The following is a 23763-nucleotide window of genomic DNA, read 5'->3' as shown; positions in this document are numbered from 1 at the left end:
GAGACAGGACACACGCATACAAACAAACTGAGACTGCTTGAGAAAATAGTCACAGACTGGTTAGCTTTCCACCAGTATTAGGTCATGGGTGAGGGGAGGTTCATGGCTACTGAGGACAGAAACCAAGAGGAAAGACCTACTCAAACTGAAGATTACAAAGAGACTATTAAAAACCACCATAGATCCCTTCAGACTATACTTCTCCAGAGAGAAGAAGAGAAGAGGGAAACAGAGAAACAGAGCCTGCAAGAAAGTAGGGCTTCAAAATGACCAACAAGAACTGGAAAATTGTATAACATTCATGTCTCAGCATCATTTCCTTAGATTTCCCTCTGTGCTCCACAACTTCAGTGCTTTCCTCACACTGGGAGGGATCCTGGATGACGAGTCTTCAGCTATGCTAGCAGCTCTGTGAGGCTTTGGCACAGAGTTGCTTTGAGCTAAACGCTAACATCCCGATGCTAATTAGCAAATACTACTGTGCAAAGATTTGCAAATTAACAATAAACAAAAGCTATAACTGAGGCTGATGGGAATGTCATCTGAAAGAAATTAGATTATGTAACACATCAAGCCTTCAAAATAAAAGCCCTAAAACAAGCACTGAATCCAGATGCCAGGTTTTTATGAGTTGCATTAATATATATATATCTATTGGCCATTAGTCTATTGTTTGTCATTTTTTAAACTCTGCTAATCTAAATATAATTTTACTGGACTTCATAACCATAAAATGGAATGGGTGTCGCCCCCTCTTACATTCAGACATACATTTCGGCACACAGCTGATTTACAGTGTTACATTCCCAGGACATGAAGCCTCACTGAGAAACATGGGAGGGTCAAGCCCACTGTTTCCATTGAGACCAAAGGTCTAGTGAACATATACTTGCTGCCCAGTTTCTTGCCGAAAATATGCAAAGCTCAGTCCTCCTTTTGTGTTTGGTATGGAACATGTACTATAAAGCACTTCCATGAACTACAAAGAGCAACTTCCCCCTTACCAGAAATCCCCCGTTGGGATTGGTCACCAGCGTGGTTCCCATGGTCATGTTCTCCTTGACTTCATGTAAGTTGGGAACTGTTGTGTTTTCTAAAGAGAAAAAATATGGACGAATAAACAGAGTGAGACAAACAGAGAGCAGCACAGAGGACGAACAGCTGGACAAATTCCTCTTCTGTATTTTCCCAAAGGAAGAGAGCCGCTCACCCTCCGTCCTTACCTCCCTCTACACCGAGAAGATGTAATAACCACTGACATGTGGTTAAATATAGCACGTTTCATTAGTTTACCTCAGTGTTTAGCTTATGGCAGCTAATAAAGAATGCAGAGCACAAAGCAACATGTTTTGCTGATACACATCCCAGTTGCAGCGAAGAAGAAATCGAGGATTTGAATCATGAAGCAATCACAACATGTGGCTAAAATTAGCATGTTATTACAAACGCTCCAACGTGGGAATGTTTTTGGATCTGCTTCAAATTACCACATACTGTCACAAACTCATTCACATGACATTTCAATTCCGAATCGAGCTCGTCGCCAATCCCCATGAGGGCATTATGATATTTAACCATTTCTGATTCTCATTAGCAGCCAGGAATGTGCTCTCCTCTGAACTGACACGAAACTGAGCTGTTCGTAGTTAGTGTGACGTCATCACATTTAATGACTTAAGTCTAGCCCTATTCTTCATCTCTTTGTGAATACAGATTCTTGCTTTTATCCTTGTAGCCCTCCCCCATTTCCTGTCTTCATGCTTGAAAATGCTGACGAGGAGAACACATAATTAAAAGATATTTTTGAATCACTCTAACACGTTGTATTTGATGCTCAGTAAACAGTCATCTCTCATGCGCACACAGGGAACTTTGATGTGAAAATAAGCTGTTTTGTAAAGTGACCTTTCCTTATTTCCTAACTATCTGATCAAATGAGTGATATGGACTGAGATCCTCATGATTCGTCCGCGTGGGACTGAGAGCAGCTTTGTGGATCTGCAGAGGAGAATACTCGCTTTGTCCTCAGCGAACTGTGAACCCCAGATAGATATCAGAACATATCACACTTATTACACAATCCCTCTTGGTCTGCAACGACCTCTTGGAAATCAGAGAAAGCTAATACTATTGTGGCTACTATCTATCAGCATGATGAATAGTAATTTACTCGGTGGTGGCTATGAGCTTCCAGCGGTGGAAAGTACATTTACTCAAGTGCTGTACTTAAGGACAATTTCGAGGTACTTGTACTTCATACTTCTACTCACAATAAATTCACAACCCCGCAGCATATAAATGAATCAAATGAGCTTCATTGGGCTAATCTGAATAATGAGTATTTTTACACTTGGTACATTAAGTATATTTTGATGCTAATCATTTTGTACATTTACTTCAGTCAAATTTGGACAGCAGGACTTTTACAGAGTATTCACTGCTGTATTGGTACTTTTACTTTAGCAACTCTTTTAGCATATAGACAGACAAATTATAAATATAGCATTTCATGATCATTTTCTCCAGTTACACAACATGCATTCACATCAATATGATCAGTTTATCTAGAAATCCACCACTGCTGACTAATTGCTCAGCCTGAAAGACTGCAACCTAAATTTTCTATTGTATGCAGCCGACAGTTTATGTGTATTGTTTGTCATTTGGATTTCAGTTTTCCAAACAGAACGTAAACATACTGCAGTGCTGTTTAGCAGATTGTGGATCTTGGGAGTTTCTTGTCAGTATTTCATCACACATAATTGTCCCGGCTTAAAAAAACGTTCAATTTTATTGGTCGGACAGAACCGTGATTAAGAATTACAACATTACAACCACACAAATGTAACTTCCATTATGGTTTGGCATATCTCTCTCCTGCGCTGCAATCACGCAGACCTAGTGTGGAGACAGACTTGGGTGTCGTCGGTGGGCATAGACCGAAATGACTATGTGAAAGACAAGCGGCTTCCTCGTCCGAGGTTAAACTTTGTCAGTTTCGCTTTCAATCAAAATACAGCACTGTTGCTGTTGTCGTCATGTAATCCACTCCCAGTTGTTTGCCGAGTTGTCTGGCTCCGGCGGCCGGGCTCAATCGAGTCCCAGTGGATGTTTTCCACACTAAACTTGCGTTTGTGAGATTTAGGCTTTCGCCTGCTTAACTCATCCAAGATAAAAACAAATGCAGCACTCTCCTCTGGTGAGTGGACGAGTATTATTTCCAGGCCTGACTGTGAGTTATCAGCACTTAAAGCCAATCATTTACCAACAGCAGGAGAACTGTAACTCCTGTTACTTGATAATTCTGAAGTGTCAACAGTCCTCCAATGTGGACACACAGCCAAAAGACTTTGCAGACTGCTGACCGGGAGCTAAGTTGTGTTTATCTGTTTAATTAAGATATAATTGGAAGGATGAAACATTAAAACCTTGTTTATTTACTCTCTTCCTGTTCTGATGGGCCTCACTTCCTCCCCACTCGACCCAATCAGATATGCAGAAGTCTTAAACATACAGTAATACAAATAAACACAATATATTCGCAAAATCTCCAGATTATTTTCTCAGTTAATAAGGCGACATCCTCAAATGTCTGGTTCTGTCCAACCAACAGTCCAAAATCCAGCCAGAGATTATCTGACTGTCTATTTATAGTCATTATTCAATCAATTGATTAACTTTTTCAGCACACAAACACACACACACACACAGTATTCTTACTAGGCAGATCCAGTTTGACACACGTGTTGTCCCCCCTCCCCACAGGACACTTGTAGACGTCTCCTGTCCGTTTGGATGGTTGGCCCGACAGCGGCGATCCAATCAGAACCCTGAATAAATAAAGAACAGTTGGTATTGGTAGGTTAGAAATCCTGCCAACAAGCACACACCAGCATCACAGTTTAACGATTGTGATAACAAGCACAATTCAAATATTATTGCAGAAATGAAGCGTTGGCAGGCTGGAAGCGGTGACTTTCGATTTGCCTGAATTATACTTCAACATAAACAGAAGGTTCAGATTGGCTGATAAAAACGGTTATAGTTGGTTTATGAATCTGTGGCTTTCATTTTATTGTGCCTGAAACTATGGCAGGAAACTGAAATAACGTTGACATAGCTCATTAAAAAAAACACCTTATTGCCACCTCATTACATACTAATGCATGAAATGTTGCCGATGTTTGCAGATCGCTACATTCTTATCAAACATACTTGTATCTGGTCTTTACTGGACATGTATGTTCAGCATGCGCAAATGCATGCGTGCATGTGTTACAGAACCATGTTCATGTGTGAGTTTCATAACATATTGCACCGTCAGTGAACTAAAACGAGTCGGTTATCTGCCTTCCTCTGAGCACTCGGGCGTATTAACAGTCCTGACCTCGAATGGGCTCTGGTCCTTTAAGCCAGACACAAAGTGGAACAACAACAACAACACGCTCTGCTCCGTCCACAGTCAGCTGTGAGAAACACCACACCATGACTGACTTATTTATGATAAACAATCAACAGGATGAAACATACCTGCTTATTCTTTCAATTCATCTGTAAATGCTCATCATATTTTAATAAAATCTTATTTTTCAAATCTAAACTAAATAACGTTGTCAGGACTGTGGTCAGTTCACCACTTTGGTCCAAACTGAAGTATCTCAACAAATATCTGATGAATTGTCATGATCAAGTTCATGGTGCCCAGAGGATGAATCGGTGATCCCTGAACTTTTCATCTGGTGACACCACCAGGTCATGAACGCCTTGAGTTATTTAAGTTCTGTGGCTTCCAACTTTTCTATACAATCAACGTAGTTAGGAGCCAGGACGTGCAGGGCTGCCGCTAAGGAAGTCAGGTGACATAATGTAGTATAAAGAGCAACAAAGTCCATGTAACAAGGAGGTCAAACCAACACAGGACTTTCACCCAGGAGACCGCTGTTTGTGTCTCGAGTGAAACCAAAGTCCTTACTCTTGTATGTAACGCCACCTACGTAAGTATTTATTTTACGGCACAAACATAGTTTTGTTGCCTGAACAGGTTCTCCACTGCACGCACAGATCGCTTATGTTGCTGGTCATTTGTAGGAAAACACGCAAAAAAATGAGAAAGAACTTTTGGTAAGATATCATACAATCATCCGTTGGTCTGTTAAATATGACGGTTAGCGGTCTCCACCTGCTTCCAGTCCTTATGCCACGCTAAGCTAACCATCTCCTGACAGTAGCGTCATATTTAACAGAAGCGTACTATCAATATTCTCATCTAACTCTTGCCAAGAAAGCATTAAACAAGTCATTTTTTGCTTACTTAATTGCCAGATTTTGTTTGTTTTATACGAGCCCATTTCTCTCGATTCATCTACAAAGACAAGCAATAATTTGTTTGCTTGAAGAACGATATTTCTGGCAGCGCAGTTAGTTGACTTAACAACAACATGGCAATTTCCTGACGTCAGCAGTCTTGTGAGAAACGTTACTGTACTAGAAACTACAGTGGACGGATGTCTCCCCCTGAACTGTCTCTGCCACATGTAACACATTTTCTCTGTGCAGTCGATCTACCGTTCATCACTGCTGAGGTGCGCTGAAGAGCTAAAGGGTGAGGCTCTGGACGAGACATCTGCGTCTAATCAGTGGTGGTGACTTACGTGTTACATCACCTCATGACCGCCATCCTTTTCCCCCATAATGTTCTCCCACATGGACAAACAGAGGGCTACATTACATCTCTGGTTTTATTGCCCCTTCTCTTCATTTCCTTCAAACTTTCTCCATCACAGTTTTATCTCTTTACTTTCTTTCTTTAGTCTGTTCTCGTTCACCGCTCAGATCGCTAAACGGCTTTGACCAAGTTGTTTCTCCGGGTTCAACTTCTTCAATCGGGACCTTATCACGCGGACCTCTTTGGGTAACACTTTGCTCTGAACTGGAACACAATAGTGCTATCTGGAGATGCAACAGAGCTAATGTGTTTTCAGGGAACAGCGTGGAGGTTCAGTTACAGCTGGCTCCACTGATTAGCGGTTTGTGAATTATTGTAACTGATCTCATGAGCTTGATTCGATCGTTACTGCAGAAGACCCACCAGGTACAGTCATGTGGGGAAAGAACCAGCGGTGGTGTTGCAACAGGTCGGAGAGAAGCAAACTGGGAAATAAAGACTGGAGTGACTGAGGCAGAGATGTAGACACAGAGCCAATAACCAAACTCTAATAGCCTTTAACAAGGTTTTTAAAAATGTGCTCCCACACCTTTTTAGCAAGGAGCCACGGATGCTTGGTTTCAGTGTATTTACAGGCTGAGTATGTGGATACTCTGGTGGGACCTTTGTGGCTAGAGTCGTAAAGGCAAGGAGCCTCATTATAGCAGCAGCTGGTGTGGTCTCCTTCACTTAGTTTTACAGCTTCATAAAGGATTTTTTTCCACTTTTGTTAATGTTGAGGATTTGCATTAAACTGAACTTGGTATAATAAAATGTTCTTATGCAGAAACCTTTTTGGCCAGGCCTCTCCAAAACAACACTCAGGGGATTTTCTGGTAATGAATTACGAGGACCACCTGAGCAGAGAAACCAGTTTGTGAACAAACAGAAAAGAGTCAAGAGTCACTGCTGTAGCCAAGTTTACATCAAAATGTAATGCAAATTTGAACCAAATTTCCAGAAAATACTCAAAAGAAAACACAAACGAATGTGCGTTTCTGTCCGCAACCATCATGCAAATATTAGGAGTTGTGTGCATTTGATTTCACTCTATCCCAATTAAGATTGTGCTTCATATGATCGCATTCAATTCAGACTTGACTCGAATTATAATGGAAATGCTCCAAGGTCCGATCGAACATCATGGTGAATTGCCCTCACATGGCGCACGTCTGAAATGGGAGACGAGGAAATTGCGTTGTTGTGAAAGATGACGAATGTTGATGACACTCACCATTTCCCCTCGCTGTTCTCAAACTGCTGGACAGTGTAGCCAAACATGTCCTCCAGTGGACCACTGAATGACAAGCCATTTTTCTGGTCCACGTTGAAGGACAGCACACACGGCAGCAGCACTGCAGGGACGAAGGGAAGGGAAAGGTCACACAGGAAGCCAGAGACTGTTGTTTAATGAACAAACGAGGTTATCGAGTCCGACATTGGCTGCCGCACTACTCCGGGGAGAGTTTAGATGAAATAATCCAATCCTAAAATAAGAGACTTGTGTATTCATTTTCTCATATAAGAAAGCCATGATAATAAGTACAAGGTCAGCATGAACAAACATTGTCAATAAATATTTAAAGAACGTTCAAGATGCAACCCGGAAATGAAAATGAAACAAGTAATAGAATAACTTAATAAATAATAAACATTCTGGTAATTTAGCCAGAATATTTACATAATTCTAATAATATCAAAATGATATAGAGATGGTACACTTTGCTCTATGAGGGATGAACTGTGTGAACATATCCCACACACAGGAACAGAGTCATTTTGGAGGACACTGGAGGAATTTCAAACATCAATGTGAAGTCTGTCACTGAGCTGAGTATATATCACAGAGGCTCAATATGAATCCATACACGTCTCATTGTGCCTGCACTACAATGACACTCTTCATATCTACTGTACCAAGCGAATTCCTCCGGTACAATTTATTCAATTTGTGAGGGAGTGCAGAGGAGTAGATGGACACAGACCACATACATGGAGACACAAATAAAAAAAGCAGCTATTTGTTTGATGATGATGCTTTGTAGCTAATGTGTCTGACCCCAAAGTCAAGCGAGAGCTACCATATGGAGTCTGGATTGTGCCGCCAAAGTAATTAAGAGACTTTTCAGCCACACAAGCGGTGCAGCTCAAGGACGCTGATTGTTCGGCGAGTCTTAAATATGTCCACGCATATTGGTTGGATTGCGCTGACATTTTGTGCAGGCATTCATGGTCCCCAGAGGATGATTCCTAACAGCTTTTGATTTGACTTTTCCTCTAGCACCACCATGTGAATGACATTTCTGGTTTTGAGTGAAATATCTCTATAAAACGACTCGTTTGCCATGAAATTTGATACGCACATTCATGTCCTTCTCAGGATGAACTGTAATAACTTTGGCGATCCTTTAACTTTTCACCTAGAGCCGTCATCAAGTCAACATATTTGTAAAAAGGCCGTGGTTAATAACCAAATACCTGCACAACTAACGGCATTCTCATCAGCCTCCCACCATGTGGCGTAGTCCCTCGTGTTAAAAGGATATGCTTGGTAGAGGAAAGACAGGGAGAGCAATAGAAACAAGGATCAGTGCTTGTAGGCCGTAACTCAAGGAGGCTTAGATGCATGAATTACTGTACATGCAATCAGGTCTGTTACCAGCCCCTCTCACTGCTTTCTTATACACAGAGGACTTAAAAAAGCATACTGCTGCCAGTCAACATCCGAGAGAGAGAGAGAGAGAGAGAGAGAGAGAGAGTCTCCCAGCCAAGAAATATAATCCCCCTGCTTTGTCCCTCGCTCACTTCCTCTGTTGCCCCTCTCCATCTCGCAGAGAAGCTCCATTTCCTGTTCCAATTAACATGATTATAGACATTCCCTCAAATCCACAGGTGCGCACACACGCACACACAACTCATTTAGCTGATTTAAGATGGCTTCGGGCCAACCAGGCCTTTGCCATTTATCACAGAATGAACTCAAGTGGAGTTCAGCGTCACGTTGGCCTGAGCTGTAAATTGCACAGAAGCGTCCTCTGTCAGTTGGCAGTCTTTTGTGTATTCCAATCTCATTTAAGCTTTCGGTGTCTCCTCTCGCTGCTCTGCTCAAATCACAACCAGTGAGTTATGTAACTATTTTCGTGAGCTGGGCGAATATCTGCCCTGGAAAACCAATAAGAGGGCTTCTCCCTTTGTGGATGGAAATGGCCTCATGAGCCTCTGAGGTATTGGCATATAAAACTGTCCATCACTGTCTGGAGGGTTCGTCTTGTGCTCCATTACACATGGTGAGCAGAGCAGAAGGAGTTGCTAGCAGCATGGTACTATGTCGGCCCACCACTTTGGTCCAGACTGAAATACAACTATTGGATGGATTGCAATGGAATTTTGTTCCAGTCAGGATGAATCGGGAGAATTTTGACTATTTTGTCATCACCAAGAGGTCCAAATTTGAATATGCCAGTACTTCTATCGTAGACTATATAAGTGTGGACGTAGTCACGTGACGTCACCCATTGGTTGGTGGACTACGGTTTTGAAGCCTTGAGTTCAGCATCTCAGCCATCGCCATTTTGGGTTGTTGTTTTTTGCAACCGGAAGTGACACAAGAGGGTGGAGCTAAGTACACCCAAACGCTGAATAGGACATTTGTAAGTGCACCAAAATGTTACAGTTGACTCTCATTTTACTCTGAATGGGACCATAATTTACCCAATGAACATTATGTTGTATTGAAGAAGACATAAAATGTGCAATTGAGACCATGAACTCATGTTTACAATGTTTATTGAGGTAATAAGTCGGAAGTAAGAAGTCGGTTAATTTTCTCATAGACTTCTATACAATCAGACTACTTTCTGCAACCAGAGGAGTCGCCCCCTGCTGACTATTACAAAGAATGCAAGTATAAAGCAAATAATTACATCCCCATCAGCCTAAGCTGTTTTTTGTGTTAAGTTGTAATTATGTTAGCATGCTAACTTGCTAAACTGAGAAGGAGAACATATTTAACATTATTACTGCTGATGATCAGCATGTTAGCATTTTCCCTGTGAGCATTTCAACATGTTGATGTTAGCTTTTTGCTCAAAGCATCACATGTGGTTCAGCACAGCCTCACAGAGCAGCATGGCTGTAGATGTGTTTCAACAGAAAAAGGAGACTGGCTGATGAAATCCAGTCCATGTATGTCATTGATTATCATAACAAAAATCTCCTTTTTGCTGACCAGAAAAATCTAATCTAAATTGGCTGAAATATCACAGCCCTGAGACTACAGCAGGCGACCAATGAATGGGTCTGTTTTTGGTCAAGCTACATGTGGTCCTGATTGCTTCTGGCAGTCTGTCAGCCACACTAACCCACAATAAAACCCTGCTCCCCTCACGGATACACTCAAAACCAAAACGACTCCATTTCAGCATCTAACAATCCAGCAAGAAATCAAACTCAGTAGCCAAAGTCAGATCTCTCTGATACAACGGGGCAGAAAGCAGCAAAGATCAGCACCTGTTGGCCTGTGAGACATCAAACCGGCTATAAAAATGACCCATGTCAGCACCTGTACGCTTCAAAGCCTCGTTCAGCCACAGTAAAAACACACGCCCGACCGGCACCTGCTCATCTGTAACATATCTGACCAACTATAATCAGCTCAACGCGAATCAGCACCTCTAGGCAACAAAGCCATTAAGCAACCGTGGAACTCAACCTTAATCAGTTGTAGTAACACACGCGTGTCAGTTGTAAAGTTGATCCAAGACAGACACTCAAAACAAATCCTCTAAATTTAAAGAAAGCAAACGGTGTTAATGACACGTCAGTCTGAGTGAGAGGATTAATGTTTTTGTGGTGGTGACGTCAGACCCTGAAAGAAAATAAAGCCACGGCTTTGGGTGGGACCTGGACCTTTATGCACCATGTGCTGGTGTGTAACAACAGACACTACTGGCAGAAGAGACAAGCTTCATATTTTGGAATGGGCAGGGTATAAAACTGAAATATTTCCAGATTTCAGACTTTGTTCTTTTATCAGTTTTTCTTTTCCACTGCCCTTCTTTTCTCAGCTTTCCCGTCTTACTTTCACATAATTCTACTCTGACTGTCTATTTTTCAGCCAATTTTCTTCTTCTTTGTTGCTCCAACAGCATAAACACTTTCCTCTCCAATCACTCTGGTTATCAGTCATGAGCTTAACTTCTAACAGGTGTTTAGCTCTGCTGACTCTTACTGAATTTTCTCGTTTGGCTGTCTTTTCAGTTGCTGCTTATTTCTTGGCAAATTTAAAGTATGTGGCTGTGCGGTGGTATATGGGGGTCATGGTTGTAGGCGTGTTGGAGTTTTCATATGCACGGGGGAACACAAGGGGCAAAATTCAGACTTTTATTGCGAATGTCTGCAGACAGAGAAAGATATAGTTTAATTCGACAAGCTTCACCATGATAAGAAACAAGACTATAAGTCTGCAGCCATACAGTGGTGCTTTAACCTGAATTCTAACAAAGCAAGCTAACATGCTCATAATGTCAACAGCCTGGGAACCATTTCACAAATGAATGTCAAACAAAAAAAATGGAAGAAAAATTCACCAGTCCTACATTCCTCTCACATGCTCATGCACGGTCGCAAGTCTGGTGTTTCTTTTGATGAGTTAATGTGTCAGAAATAACGCTGGAGGAGCTTGCATGTTGCAAATTTGGTGAAACTTGCCCCTGATGTTTTGTTTCATCCTGGGGAACATGAACATGTGTTCAAAATGTCGTGGCAGTTACTGAGATATTTAAGACATCCCCCTTGAGCCCCACCAAAAATCATCTCCTTTAACTCAGCTCGCAATTCAATCTGCTTCCTCTCCTCCACCCATTCATTAATTCATTCTCGTCCCATCCCACTCTCCCTCAAGAGCCTCATCCATTGCTCTACTATTTCCTCCTTCCATCCATCTTCGTCCCTGTACCTCCCGCCCCAGCATCTCTCTGCTGCTCTCCTTTCATTCATTGACTGAACGTGTCGGCTCAGCGGTGTCAGATTCCCCTCTCTGAAACTTCCAGATGTATCCTCTGGAGCTCTGCTTTTTCCACCGGTGCAGAAAACATGCCGGCTTACAAGCTGAGACCCACACATGACATCATCCCCCCGGGCGGTTGTCAAAGCTTTCATCCCCCCCAAATTCACTGCGTATACTGCAGGGCTGGTTGACATACACGCACTGTGTCTGTTAAATCTGCCAATCACACCAGTTTTAACATTCAGGGAGCAGCTGGGATGGGGGGGGGGGGGGGGTTCTGGGATAGATCAAACACCTCTGGAGGAACTAAAACTGCACACACCCGAGGGTCAAATAATGACCTTCCTCCAGAATCAATAAGCAACATGCAAAAAGAATCATGCTACGCCTCAAATACTGTAACCATGAGCGCGTGGGTAAACTCCATACTCCTACAACTCTGAAAACATCACGGCAGATTTATTTTAAAAAGTCAGTGAAGCCAAAAAGAAATATTTAAAGAAAACACAGAAACAAATGACAATCCAATGAACAGGAAATAAAGAGTTCAGTTTGTCGTCACTTATCCTCCGAAAACATAGAACAATTTCCTGAGTATATGCAATATTAAATAACTGTGTCTCATTTTAATTAACATGCTCTGTATAATAAACAACATACACTACAACTGTAATACTCTAATTATAGTTTTACAAAGTGGCAGTACAATTTATTTGTGCTATGTTTAGCGTGTTTTGAATAAGTGATAAGGCTCTTAGCCACCACTTAACAGACCAACACACACATTAATCTGCACTATCCACTTGTCATGATTACATTTTAATTGGTGGTACAAGAATACACAAACAGCAGAGCGCTTCTGGCTGACTGCCGGCTCTTTACGAGGATCTTTGCAATTCATTTATAGGAAAAACAAATGAGAATTTGCTTTATGGTGGTTTCAAGCTCACTGTTTTAATCTGTCATGCTGATCAGGGTATTTCCAGAAAAGGATATTGCTCTTAAAGGAATAGTTCAGCATGTATTAGTTTTCTTTCCAAAAGTTAAATGTAAACATTGATACCACTCTCACGTCTCAGCACTTGATTAGCCTAGCTTAGCATTAAGACTGGAAGCAGGGTGAAGCATCTTTCCTTATCGGTTCACACAGAACCGAACCCACATCTTTCTTAAGCCCTTTAGAAAGATGTTGAAATGGGTCACAGCAGCAGATTCATCTAATTGTTAGTTGTGGGGTATTTTGTAAATACATCACTTGTTAAACAATGATTGAGAGGGAAACGCATACAACAGAAACAATTCTATGCTTAGAATCGCAACCCAGAGTACAGTGTTATTTCAAGAGCACAGCTATCAGTGCTTACACCCGACTGTAACCTGTCATACAATACACACATATGTATTGTGTATATATATACATATACAGCAGATGTTTATACAGTGGCGCACTGGATTAAGCGGGTCGTCTGGGAACCGGAAGGTCAGCGGTTCGATCCCCGACTGGGACGTGTCACGTGTCGAAGTGTACCTGAGTTGCAAATTCAGTTGAGGTGGCTCAACTTTGCCGGAACCTCCCCGGGCGCCGATCAATGGCAGCCCACTGCTCCCTATATCCAGGGATGGGTCAAATGCAGAAGTCAAATTATGTGTAAAAAGGTATATGACAATAAAATCCTGACTTGTGTTTCCATGGTCTCTTTTTTGTTGTTTTTGGTATATAACTTTCAGAGGTAAAAAACTCTTCCGTGGATTGAAGCTCAAAGAAAAGAAAGAGGAAACATTTTTTAAACATCTCCACATGAGTGTGGACATGGCCTCAGCAGGGGTGAATGTCGACACGCTGCCTTTCTCTGTAAAACACACAGATGTGTTCAAGCAACACAAAACTCCCCTTCATGTTTTGTTTCTCCACTGTGTTTTCAAGGCACAGGACATACTCACTCTGAATACTGTAAAAGAGAAAGATGAACAGGCAAAAATAAAAAATTTAATCGACATACAAAACCCTGCTGAGTTTCAAATCACCTTAGTTCCTTCCTCAACCATTAATGTCGAGATGTTCTCACTCCCAAAGACTTGAAATCACCTGAGGCCACTAAGAATCTGTCACGTGAACTACATCAAATGTTTTACTGTTTTTTCTCTGCTGCTGACTTTTTTCTGCCCTCTCCTCACACGCACAATACTGAGCAAACAGATATTATTTTGTAGATATTTGTTTTGTACTGTACCTGTGCTTTTCAGTTAGTAATTGAAAGTTGTGCTTCCTGAGATGATTGTCGTGAAATAACCATTTTTGTTACAGTGTTTCGTAGACACTGAACAATCTCGGGTGAGACTGTGGGGAGGGGGATATCGGTAGATAGGGGTTCGCACTCGTATGCAAGTTAGAATGTATGGCCCCGACCATGGCCCCCGACATATCAGTAGCCCAACTGTGCTGTGTATTGATAAAAATCCATGGAGCTGTCCCTGGTGCTGAAGAAGCCCCCCCCCCCCCATTCTCTCAACTTTATTTCCAAATACAGAACCAAAAGAGCGAATGAAATAAACCGGGTCTGCCCTCCCTGTTAAAAATGTCCAAATGTCCGACTGCTTGTTTGTGCATGAACTTTATGTACGTATGTTAACATCTGTCCGTTATAGGATTCAAAGTGCAAGAAGAAGAATCAGCCTCATTCTGACTGACAGCAGATTGTAACAGTGAAACATTACCAGCAGACATTTTTCTTCATGGGAAACCTTTGTGCTGGGAGAAGAGCATCGGGACGAGCGTGGCCGTTCCGTGTTGGCCTCTTGCTGGAGAGGTTAATGTGAAGACGTTGCCCCAGGCCGACGCCACAGCTCCACTGCTCCCTGTGTGATGCCAGTATGATGGATAGCTCCGGCTCGCCGCTGGCCTGGGAGACTAACAAGTAAGGGGGAAGGAGGGGCTGGACAGGCCTGGTGCACAGATGCAGCATTGCTCTTGTTGCAAAAACACACAGAAACACATACATCCAGGATCTGAGGCTATCAGCACAGATAGAGAGAGAGTCCCAGAGGACTACAAGCATGTGTGTGCAAGTATTTCTCATGTGTTTCTTCTGGCAAGGTGTTATGGGGTCTTGGTTGGCACACACTGAGAAAAACAAGGAAATTACTCGAGACAAGCCTAAATCCTGTTTCTCATCAAAAAAATCCCTTTATCACAAACTACACCCGAAACAAAAGTTAACACCAACATAAGATACGGTTTAACACCAGCTGCCCTATAACAGTGACCCTGTCCTCGACAGACGTTTTCCAGGAAAGCTCTGAAAGTCAATAATGACTTTCCTCTCTCAGTATCAAAGGAGGAGAACTTCATAAAAGTGGCAAACGGTACAGAGTTAGTTAGAACCGCACCAAACAAGTTAGGTGTGAAACCACATGTAGTTTTCTGCACTACACCACACGACCACTTTAATTATAGAGCTGGTGATTCAGAGAACGCTCATATGAGTGATACCGGTCACGACATGTTTTTTGGAGGCGCTGACAACCAACTAGTTGACCACTGCAACATAAAATACAGAAGCAGCGGAGAGGACTAACCCACTTCCCTGTTTGGAAAACAGAAGCAGCGGATGTGTACTCTCTCGTTAACCTCTGCACGTTTCACTTTTCTCCTTGTTTTTGCTCAATCTCCTCTGAAGGGGACCTCCCCTCCGACTCCCTATCACCTCGCCAGCAGCTTTTCCTCTCCCTACAACCCTCTGTGACACTCTCCCCTTTGCCTCCCTCTCTGCTCCGACGCCTCCTCCCCCGTCCTCCTCTTTGCCCCGCGATGCTTCACAACAGCGGTTTGGTGCCAGAGGTCACGTGGCCGAAAAATACCTCACGCACACACAAACTGTCCGCAGACATAATAGCGTGACAGAGTGTAGATATAGACTCCTATAAACACCTGATAATCTGTATTTGCAGAATGATGGAACTGCTTCTGAGATAACGTTTGATAAAAGTGGGGGTTCAGTGTAAATATGCTTGATAGTTTAGGACAAGACTTGACAATGAATGATAACGAGCAAATGTAGGCCTGTGTTTCAGACAAATCTTCAATATTTCTTCAACATGGAAAGAATTATACCAGGGCTTAATGGGGTTAAAAGGATGCCCCTGACATGCTACAATTGTAACACAAGTGATGAAGTGTGAAACACATGCAGAAGGCTTTCATGTGTCCAGTGTGTTTATACATGTGTGTGTCTGTGTGTGGTTTGACCTGTGTGAGGTTAAGACCCGCGTAAGCTGAAACGACATGCAGTGTCACACCTTCACGGGCACTTTGTTGATTTGAAGCTCTTTCATGGCAGATATCAGTTTCTCTCCAAAGTGTGTGTATGTTGTTGGGTGAAGTTTTGGGATTATTCTGCACTTATCTCACTATTATGTTTAGTTTTGAGCTTATAGGGGCCACTTATAGGAAGATTCGTTTGTCAAACACTTCATGGAGACCTGCTACTCGAATACAACGAGAATTAAAGTTGCAAGCAGCGATGAACGAGTGTGTGTCGCTGGAAATTATGTATTGCAAATACTTCACCAGTTCCTGTATCCACTGTGTGGCGCGATAGAGAACACGCGCAAACATGCATTATGTTGCTCTGTATCAAGTGTAAACCACATCATGCACATGTCATGTAAATCGAATGCCGTTTGTCACGAAAAGCAGATTTCCTTTCATCAAAAGTCACCAGCTTTTCCACTCAGTTGGGGTTTTTTTTCTACTCGAAATATTCAGGGTGCTCCTGCAAAAACATGCAGAGGAGGAACAATATAATTCAAAATGTTTGCCTGTTTTGTTGTATTTTTTTCTTTTCCTACAGTTGAGTTGATGACAAAGCATTCCAATTGTGTTGGGTCTGGACTCGTTTTTAAAGAATCTGCTATTTTATATATTTATTCATCTTTTCTATCAGCTTACAAGTTCCTCTACTTTTAAACAACAAAAGGTTAAATGGTGAAAAAAGCTGTTTGAAAAATAAACTTCACTGTTATATTCTGCCAGCTCATTGGTCTGGCTAACTAAAACTGCTAAGCTAAAGTTTCCAAAAGATTGATGTCGTGGTGAAAGACAAAAGGCAGGATCGATAAGCACTCACAGCTGTGCGACATGTATGAAGCTGGAACCAGCAGTGGGAAACAGAAAGCCTTGCTCACTACAAACTTCAAAAATATGCCGAGCAGCACCTCTAAAGCACCAGCAGTGCTGTGTGTGTGCTGAGCCTAAAGCCAGTTTTCGATGTTAGAAGGCGACTCGATATTAACCTGGCTATATTGCCATGTCAACTTGCTGCTGTAGAGCTAACCAGAGCCCTGTACTACGGAGCAGGATTTGGGATTGGCGAGGTAATTTAAGGGTTCACCCTGGTTCTACAGTATACAGCGGTGGTTCACTTCTTAGCGGGGTAGATTGCCATTAATGCTGCACAACTAACCTGTTCTGGAGCAGTCCCAAATACAATACAGAGCGTTGGATCCACACTGAAAGTGTATTATTATTATCAGTATAGTAAGAAGGAGATGTGCAGACCGTGATTTTGAAAATATTTTATATGAGAACATCTGGTGCCCAAATGCAGCACTGAATAGAGGGAAGCAGATACAATGCCTGTACAATAGTATATGGGTGCTATACACTTCCACTGTAGAGTCAGTGCCTTCGACAAAATCATTATATATATATAGAAAATGCATGAATAATGTACATCTAAATTATTTCTTAATCATTTACTTACACTTTATAAACTATGTTATTAATCATCTACAAGTCATTAATAATTGCCTTTCCAACTTCTAGGGGGCGTTAGCGAGCAATTTTGTCATACTCGAGCATGGGACCCGTACAATTTCTAATTTTTCACCAGTCCTGGTATATGCATGACAAATTTGGTGAGTTTTGGGATATGATAAAGCCCCTAAAAACAATAACATAATCATTCCTTCAGTTTCAATAGGGCCTTCGCGGGCCGATGTTGTCGGTGCTCGGGCCCGAATAACAATCTTTCACTCAAATGGCGCAGTTAACTTCTGATAGAACATGTTAACTATTTACATTCACAACCAAAAACTAACAACACATGCAATACATCTGCTAGATTTACCCATTTTCAGGAATGAGAGAGAGAAAGCTTAACTGCTAAGACCATGAGACTTGTTGAAATGGCTTCATAGTCATAGAGCAGAAGAAGTTTGGCACAAGCATCATCTTGGCAACCCCTGAGTTTCCTTTTTATTTCTCTCTCACTTCCTCATCTGTAGTTATGGCAGCAGACAGGTGATTACGATGCAATGATGACTCAGCTCTGTGTTACTGACAGTCATCACTAATACACATACGAGAGACATTATTCCCAAATTATACTGCAACAAGACGAACGGGTCTAGAGTCGCCCGAGCAGCTCTGTGAGACTGCAATGCTAAAGAAAAGTAAAGAAAACGGTTTTAATAGATGAAACAAAAGTCGTGGACAAATTGAATATTTTTACCTGATTGTGGTGTTAGATAAAAAAAAGTCTGGGGATTACTGAAGTTCACAAAGACCTTGAGTGTCTGCACCAAACTGAAAGATAATCAAAACAAAATAACTCTGAACTACAAACAATCTGTTGGTGGCGCTAGAAGCAAAGTCAGGGGATCACCAAAATCAGTAGGATTCGTCCTCTGGGAACCATGAATGTATCGTACACACTGCTCCTCTAACAGCATATGTTTCAAGACTCCCAATGAGTCCTTTTTCAAGAAATGTTAGCCTTCACTGGGTTGAGTTATCCCGGCTTTAACTGTTTTTGTCGGAGGAATAATGTAAACCTGCAGAGCTTCAAATAAAAGAAAGCTAACGTATACCATGCCCCCCTCTGTGTATCTGTGAGCCACTGCAAGATGACTGTAAGATGGCCACACAGTGGAGGATGCGCTGCTTCTGGTTTGCATTTCGGCAGAGTTAGTGGAAAAAGGTCAAATTCTTTCTTTCTTCGTTCATATTTTTATGTTTCCTAACACAGTCAACCTGCAAGCAAGCTCTTTAATTAGACTATTCATTCATTTTCTGCTGGCTGTTAAAGTGGCTTATACATTTCTACTTTACCAACTAAGTCTAAATAATTGAAGTGATGCAGAAAGGAAAGATTGAATATTGGTCTGTAAAAACGAGGGCATCTGTTGGCTTAGCGGTTTAGATGAATGCCATCAAATCCCAGAGCCTCTGGTTCAAACTGAACTGGGGCATCTTTCCCTTTGCAAACGCTTCTTTCAGCATTGTTGCCACATGCTGCAGAGACAGCAGTTGCACATCTGTCGTGGGTTCAGGCAGCACGAGTATGAAACCAAGTCATGTGGGTGGCCTTTGTGGTTTCACAGGCTCGAGGGCGAATCTTTGAACCGTCCTTTGAGTATCGCAGCTCGTCAAGGAGATATATGCTCTTCTGTTTTGTGTTCATCCACAGAATAGAACTTCCTGTCAGATTGGCTACACTTTGACAGCAGTCACCTCGGCATGCACCCAAGATGCACAAGCTTGTCTTCATCTGAATTGGCGTCATGTGATGCCAAATGCTAAATGCTAAGCCTTTTAAATTAAGCGTCGACGTTTCCTAAAAATACACACATTCTCTGTCAATCGTGTACAAATCATTCAAATAATTAGACATCAGCTTAGCTCGGCGACTGTTGACTTTGAATGGACGCGCTGACTGACCACACAGTTTCGGTTCAACGGGTGCATTTACAGAGTCATAGCGTCAAACACATCTTTTCCCTCAAAAACATCAGCACACATGTTGGTGTTTCACCACCAAGATCCATGTAACGGATACCTTTAAATGAGAAACTATCTCATAACTTGAATGGGATTTCTGTCATCGCATGCCTTATCTTAACGTCCCGGGTTTCTTTGAAGCCCCAGCTCTCACAAGCCTTGAGAAGAAACTATCTTCCTGTTTTCTTCCTATCAGGAAGTGTTACATGTGACTGTACTTCGAGTCTATTTGGTTGTTTGACACCAGACAGCCAGAGATCTGTGTCCCCTCTGTCTTTCAGCACATAACCTACTGGCCTTTTATCACGGCCACCGATTGTCACACTCCAAATGTAAACCATGAGATAACTGTTGGTATGCACACATCCTTGTGTGTAGGAAGTGTGAAAACCTGCACCTCTACCACATCAGATAGAGCTAACCATAAACTGAAAGGCAAAACATTTATGAGAAAATCCTAACCATATCTCAGCAGAGATGGAGTTGTGTGACATTTATTTTCTAGTTTTATTAAACTCTGAACGTATTTCATTCTCCTCTGACAGAAAACATGATTGTGTTCCTCCTCTGGAGATAATGTGACTTTATTTTGCAACTTTATTCTTACTTCTTACCACCTTACTTACTGAATGTATGAAATATATTCTGGGCATCTGGGGTGAAATAAAGGTCCTGTTCACTTTCTGCAAAGTCAAGTGACTCGGATGGGTCGTCTCTTGGTTCACTCATCAGTATATTTAGCAGGTTTATCATGTTCACCATCTTAGATTAGCATGTTAAGCATGCTAAGAGACGCTGTGAGCTGAGTCTGGTAGAAATTTTAGTTTTGAAAGTATTTTGAAAGTATTTTGGTCATAAGTCAAAATTTTGGACAAATTTAAATTTTGACCTGATGATGATGCCAATAAAAGGGTTCGGGGATCTACAAAGTCAGTAGGATTCATCCTCTGTGGAACATGAATGTCATCCAGTAGTGATTGAGATGTTACAGCCCAACTTCACGTGAGTGAGTGTCAAGTCTTTTAGTTGAAGAGGAGATACTACGGTGACAGAAAGCCAACGGAAGTCGAGACAATACACTCGGTTTCCTTTCACACCTTCAAAGTGTTCAGTGGATTCAGATAGTAGTTACACCTAACTGTTTAAAAAAAATGAGTGATCAAAGATGCAGAATAAACTAGCGTCACAATCAGAGCTTAATCACAGACCATTCCAGTGGATGTGTCTGCCACTGCCAGCAGGCTGTTTATGTCAAATTAGTGCTGATTGCTGCTGCCGGGGGAGTGAGCTGATAGGAATGATAGTAGAGGACGAGACATATTGTTAATGAAGGAGATGGCCGGCTACACTCGGGCTCATGAATTCAATTCAGAGCTTTAACGTCTGAAGACTTATCTGACCTTACAGCTTTCTTTAAAGCATCTACTCCGGTCATCTACAGCAGCATCCCACATGCTCGTGAAAATGTGGAGAACAGACAAATTGCCAAATCTGAGATGTGAGAATCTGCAGGAGTCCTTGGAGGAATGTTGAGGGAGAAATAAATCAGTTTGTGTTCGACTAACCCTCCAACCCTTCCCTCCGTCTTTGTAGCAGACACATAGTTACAAAGAAGTTAAGTACATTCCTCAGTAAGGGGAACATGTAGTCTATATTCTAGCTGAACAGGCATGCTTCTAGTGTTTTAAAGAACCATATGAACTCTAAAATGTGTGTCAAAGAAGCCTTTCATCATGTGTGAGCTTGTATCACCTCACAAACACAACAAAGACAACGAGAGAAGCGAGGCAGAATGTCTCAAGTTATTGACTGAAGTTATTGATGTCTTTTCATTGTCTGACATGATGTCGGGCTCTGGGGAGCAGTGACAGGCATTTTTCCACACTTTAGTGACTATAGACGATGATTAAACAATTAAAAAAATTTAAAAAACAGATGAATCGACAAAGCAAATAATCATCACTTGCAGCCCAAGTCTCGAGCGTAGGTGTTCTTAGTAAGCTCGGTCACTCCGGTCTGACACACACTGATTGAAGCCAGATGCCCCTCTCCTCCTCTGCAGGACCAAACTCAAACCACCTGTAGCCCCATCTCCGTTAGGAATTTATCGAGATTAAATGCTGCCACTACAATAACCACATGTGGGCCTCTCAGGCAGGCAGAGGCAGCTCCGATAGCACAACACGAGATCTCCCAGTACGGACTCAAACCAGATAGCTTCTACCCCTATACCCAGATTGAGGTCTTACTCAAACAGCTCATCTGACTACATGACTAGACCAGTGGACCATGCAGGATGGGACAAGAGAGACCATAAACCGGACTTTCTTGATGTGATGGTAATGATTTACACATGTGAGCTTCTGCTGATGCCACAAACACACACATTTATCTCCATCCCCAGCTCTAACTCAATTCTCAAATGAACATCACAAGCCGGTATCACATGTGAGTGCAGGAATCTGAGAATTGAAGAGAGACTTGCACTGTTTACTTTGCTCTTTCTTTTTTTTCCCCCTTCTTCCAAAATCAGAGAGGTGGCTCAACTTTGCCGGGACTTTCCATCATGTTTGAATCACTTGGTACATGACCTAGAAGAAGTTAATTCACTTCTGCTGCTCTGGAGCTGAACCTGAGAGCACACAGCATCACCGGTGGGACTCCACCAACACAGATATCCCATTAGAGCCTCGCTGCCTCTTACAGCCGTCATTAAGACAATATTCATTTCACTTTTCACCTTCTAAAAATTGAAATCGAATTATCACTGATGATCTGCAAAAACTAAATCCACTCTCCTGCATTGCGATCCAAAGATGCATGTCTGACACAATTTTACTTGACTCATGCTTTGCAAATGACTCAGTTTCTGCAGAAACATTACACAACTGTGACACTCAGAAACAACGCAACTTCTATTTTCCCAGTAAGGCCGGACACTGGTGGCGTGTAAACACTGGCATGCGCAAGATTCAATTAGAGCCCTCCAGACTGACTGTAATGTCTCGATTATATGAGGCAATGCTTCTGTTGCACGTAGAAACAATTAAGTGCTCTGCGGTTCCCCTCAGTCAGCATAAATAGCATCTGGGCACTCCGGACGGAAAGTATTTAGGGGCAGTTTAGGAAGACACTGTGGTGCCACCACCTTTATTATTGGGCGCGCAGTCAATGGGAGTGACACACATAATGGATGCTTTTAGTCGCTCAGTCGTCAATTATGCAGACTGCATGATCCAAGCTGCTCTCCAGCGTGTGCGCAAAAGATGCGCTGGAGACCTCGGCGCGGTAGAAAAAACGTGCCCGTCACTCATTATTTCATCCGACGATGAGCGCAAATGCGCCGAGTTTTTACTCACCAACAACTGCCGCTGTTGTCAAAGTGAAATGACTCATCCCGAGCATCCCGGCGCACTAGAGATGTCCCGCAGCTTCACTTATTCCACGGACTTTTCTGCCTCTCACGCCCGGTGGTCAGATAAACAGGAGATCCCCGGAGAAGTCAAATCGCTCGATGGCTAACCAGAGAAACAAACGGCATTTCCTGTGCTGCGGCATCCACAGTTGAACTGTCTGACGTCCCGTTTCAGACTGGCTCCGCCACTCGGGATGAGCTCTGTTCCTGCAGAGCGGGACGGACAGAAACAGGGAGGAGGAAGAATGAGGAGGAAGGCTGCTGGGAGCGTTTGTAATGAGTTCACTCGTGCACAGAACCTTATGGGGGCTTGGTCTGCCAGACGCACGGGAAAATCTTACCAGTCAAGTAACAGCAGCGCGGGGACGTCTGGAGACCAGAAGACAAACTGACAGGCGTTAAACAATCAGTCCAGCATACAGACTCCAGTCTGTGACAGCTCACTTGAGTATCTCGTAAAAATGAATGTGTATAGATTTATTATAGTAGCATAGTAGTCCCATTATTGTCAGAGAATGTTGACCAGTTGGGTAAAAGTGCATCACAAATCTGGTCAATTTATGAGGGATTTAATGTGTGAAAAGGATTTTTACGTGGAAGAAAGGTTTTTCTTCTCCGACCATAAACACATATTTGTAATCATAACAAGTAAAACTAAATGACAGTAAAACTCAAGTGAACAAACTCAAAGAACTTTAGAGCAAATTTCCAACATTGTTGGTTTTGCTCTCCCATAACACGAATACAATTGTTCTTGTGCCCCTTTGGCACTCCACCCACCATATCATTTCCCAAGGGTCCACTCTCATTTACCAGCTGTGGGTTTGTGTTGAAAGTTGGGGTCACTATACTGTATT

At 42.3% G+C, this 23763-nt stretch overlaps 1 protein-coding gene across 1 annotated transcript in view; it reads right to left on the bottom strand.

The window, feature by feature from the left end:
• Positions 1–23061, bottom strand: part of itga1 (integrin, alpha 1) — a 39874-nt gene extending 16813 nt beyond the window's left edge. The window contains exons 1-4 of the mRNA XM_079289447.1: positions 22851–23061; positions 6939–7059; positions 3721–3830; positions 1005–1093 (exon numbers count right to left, since the gene is read on the bottom strand). Coding sequence (XP_079145573.1) covers positions 1005–1093; positions 3721–3830; positions 6939–7059; positions 22851–22896 — 366 coding nt within the window. The 5' untranslated portion in view covers positions 22897–23061. The remainder of the gene's footprint in view (positions 1–1004; positions 1094–3720; positions 3831–6938; positions 7060–22850) is intronic.
• Positions 23062–23763: the final 702 nt, after the last annotated feature.

The sequence above is a fragment of the Melanostigma gelatinosum genome, assembly GCF_949748355.1.
Source record: "Melanostigma gelatinosum genome assembly, chromosome: 18".
In the NCBI taxonomy this organism is placed as follows: Eukaryota; Metazoa; Chordata; class Actinopteri; order Perciformes; family Zoarcidae; genus Melanostigma; species Melanostigma gelatinosum.
This window is presented reverse-complemented; position numbering and strand designations above follow the sequence as displayed.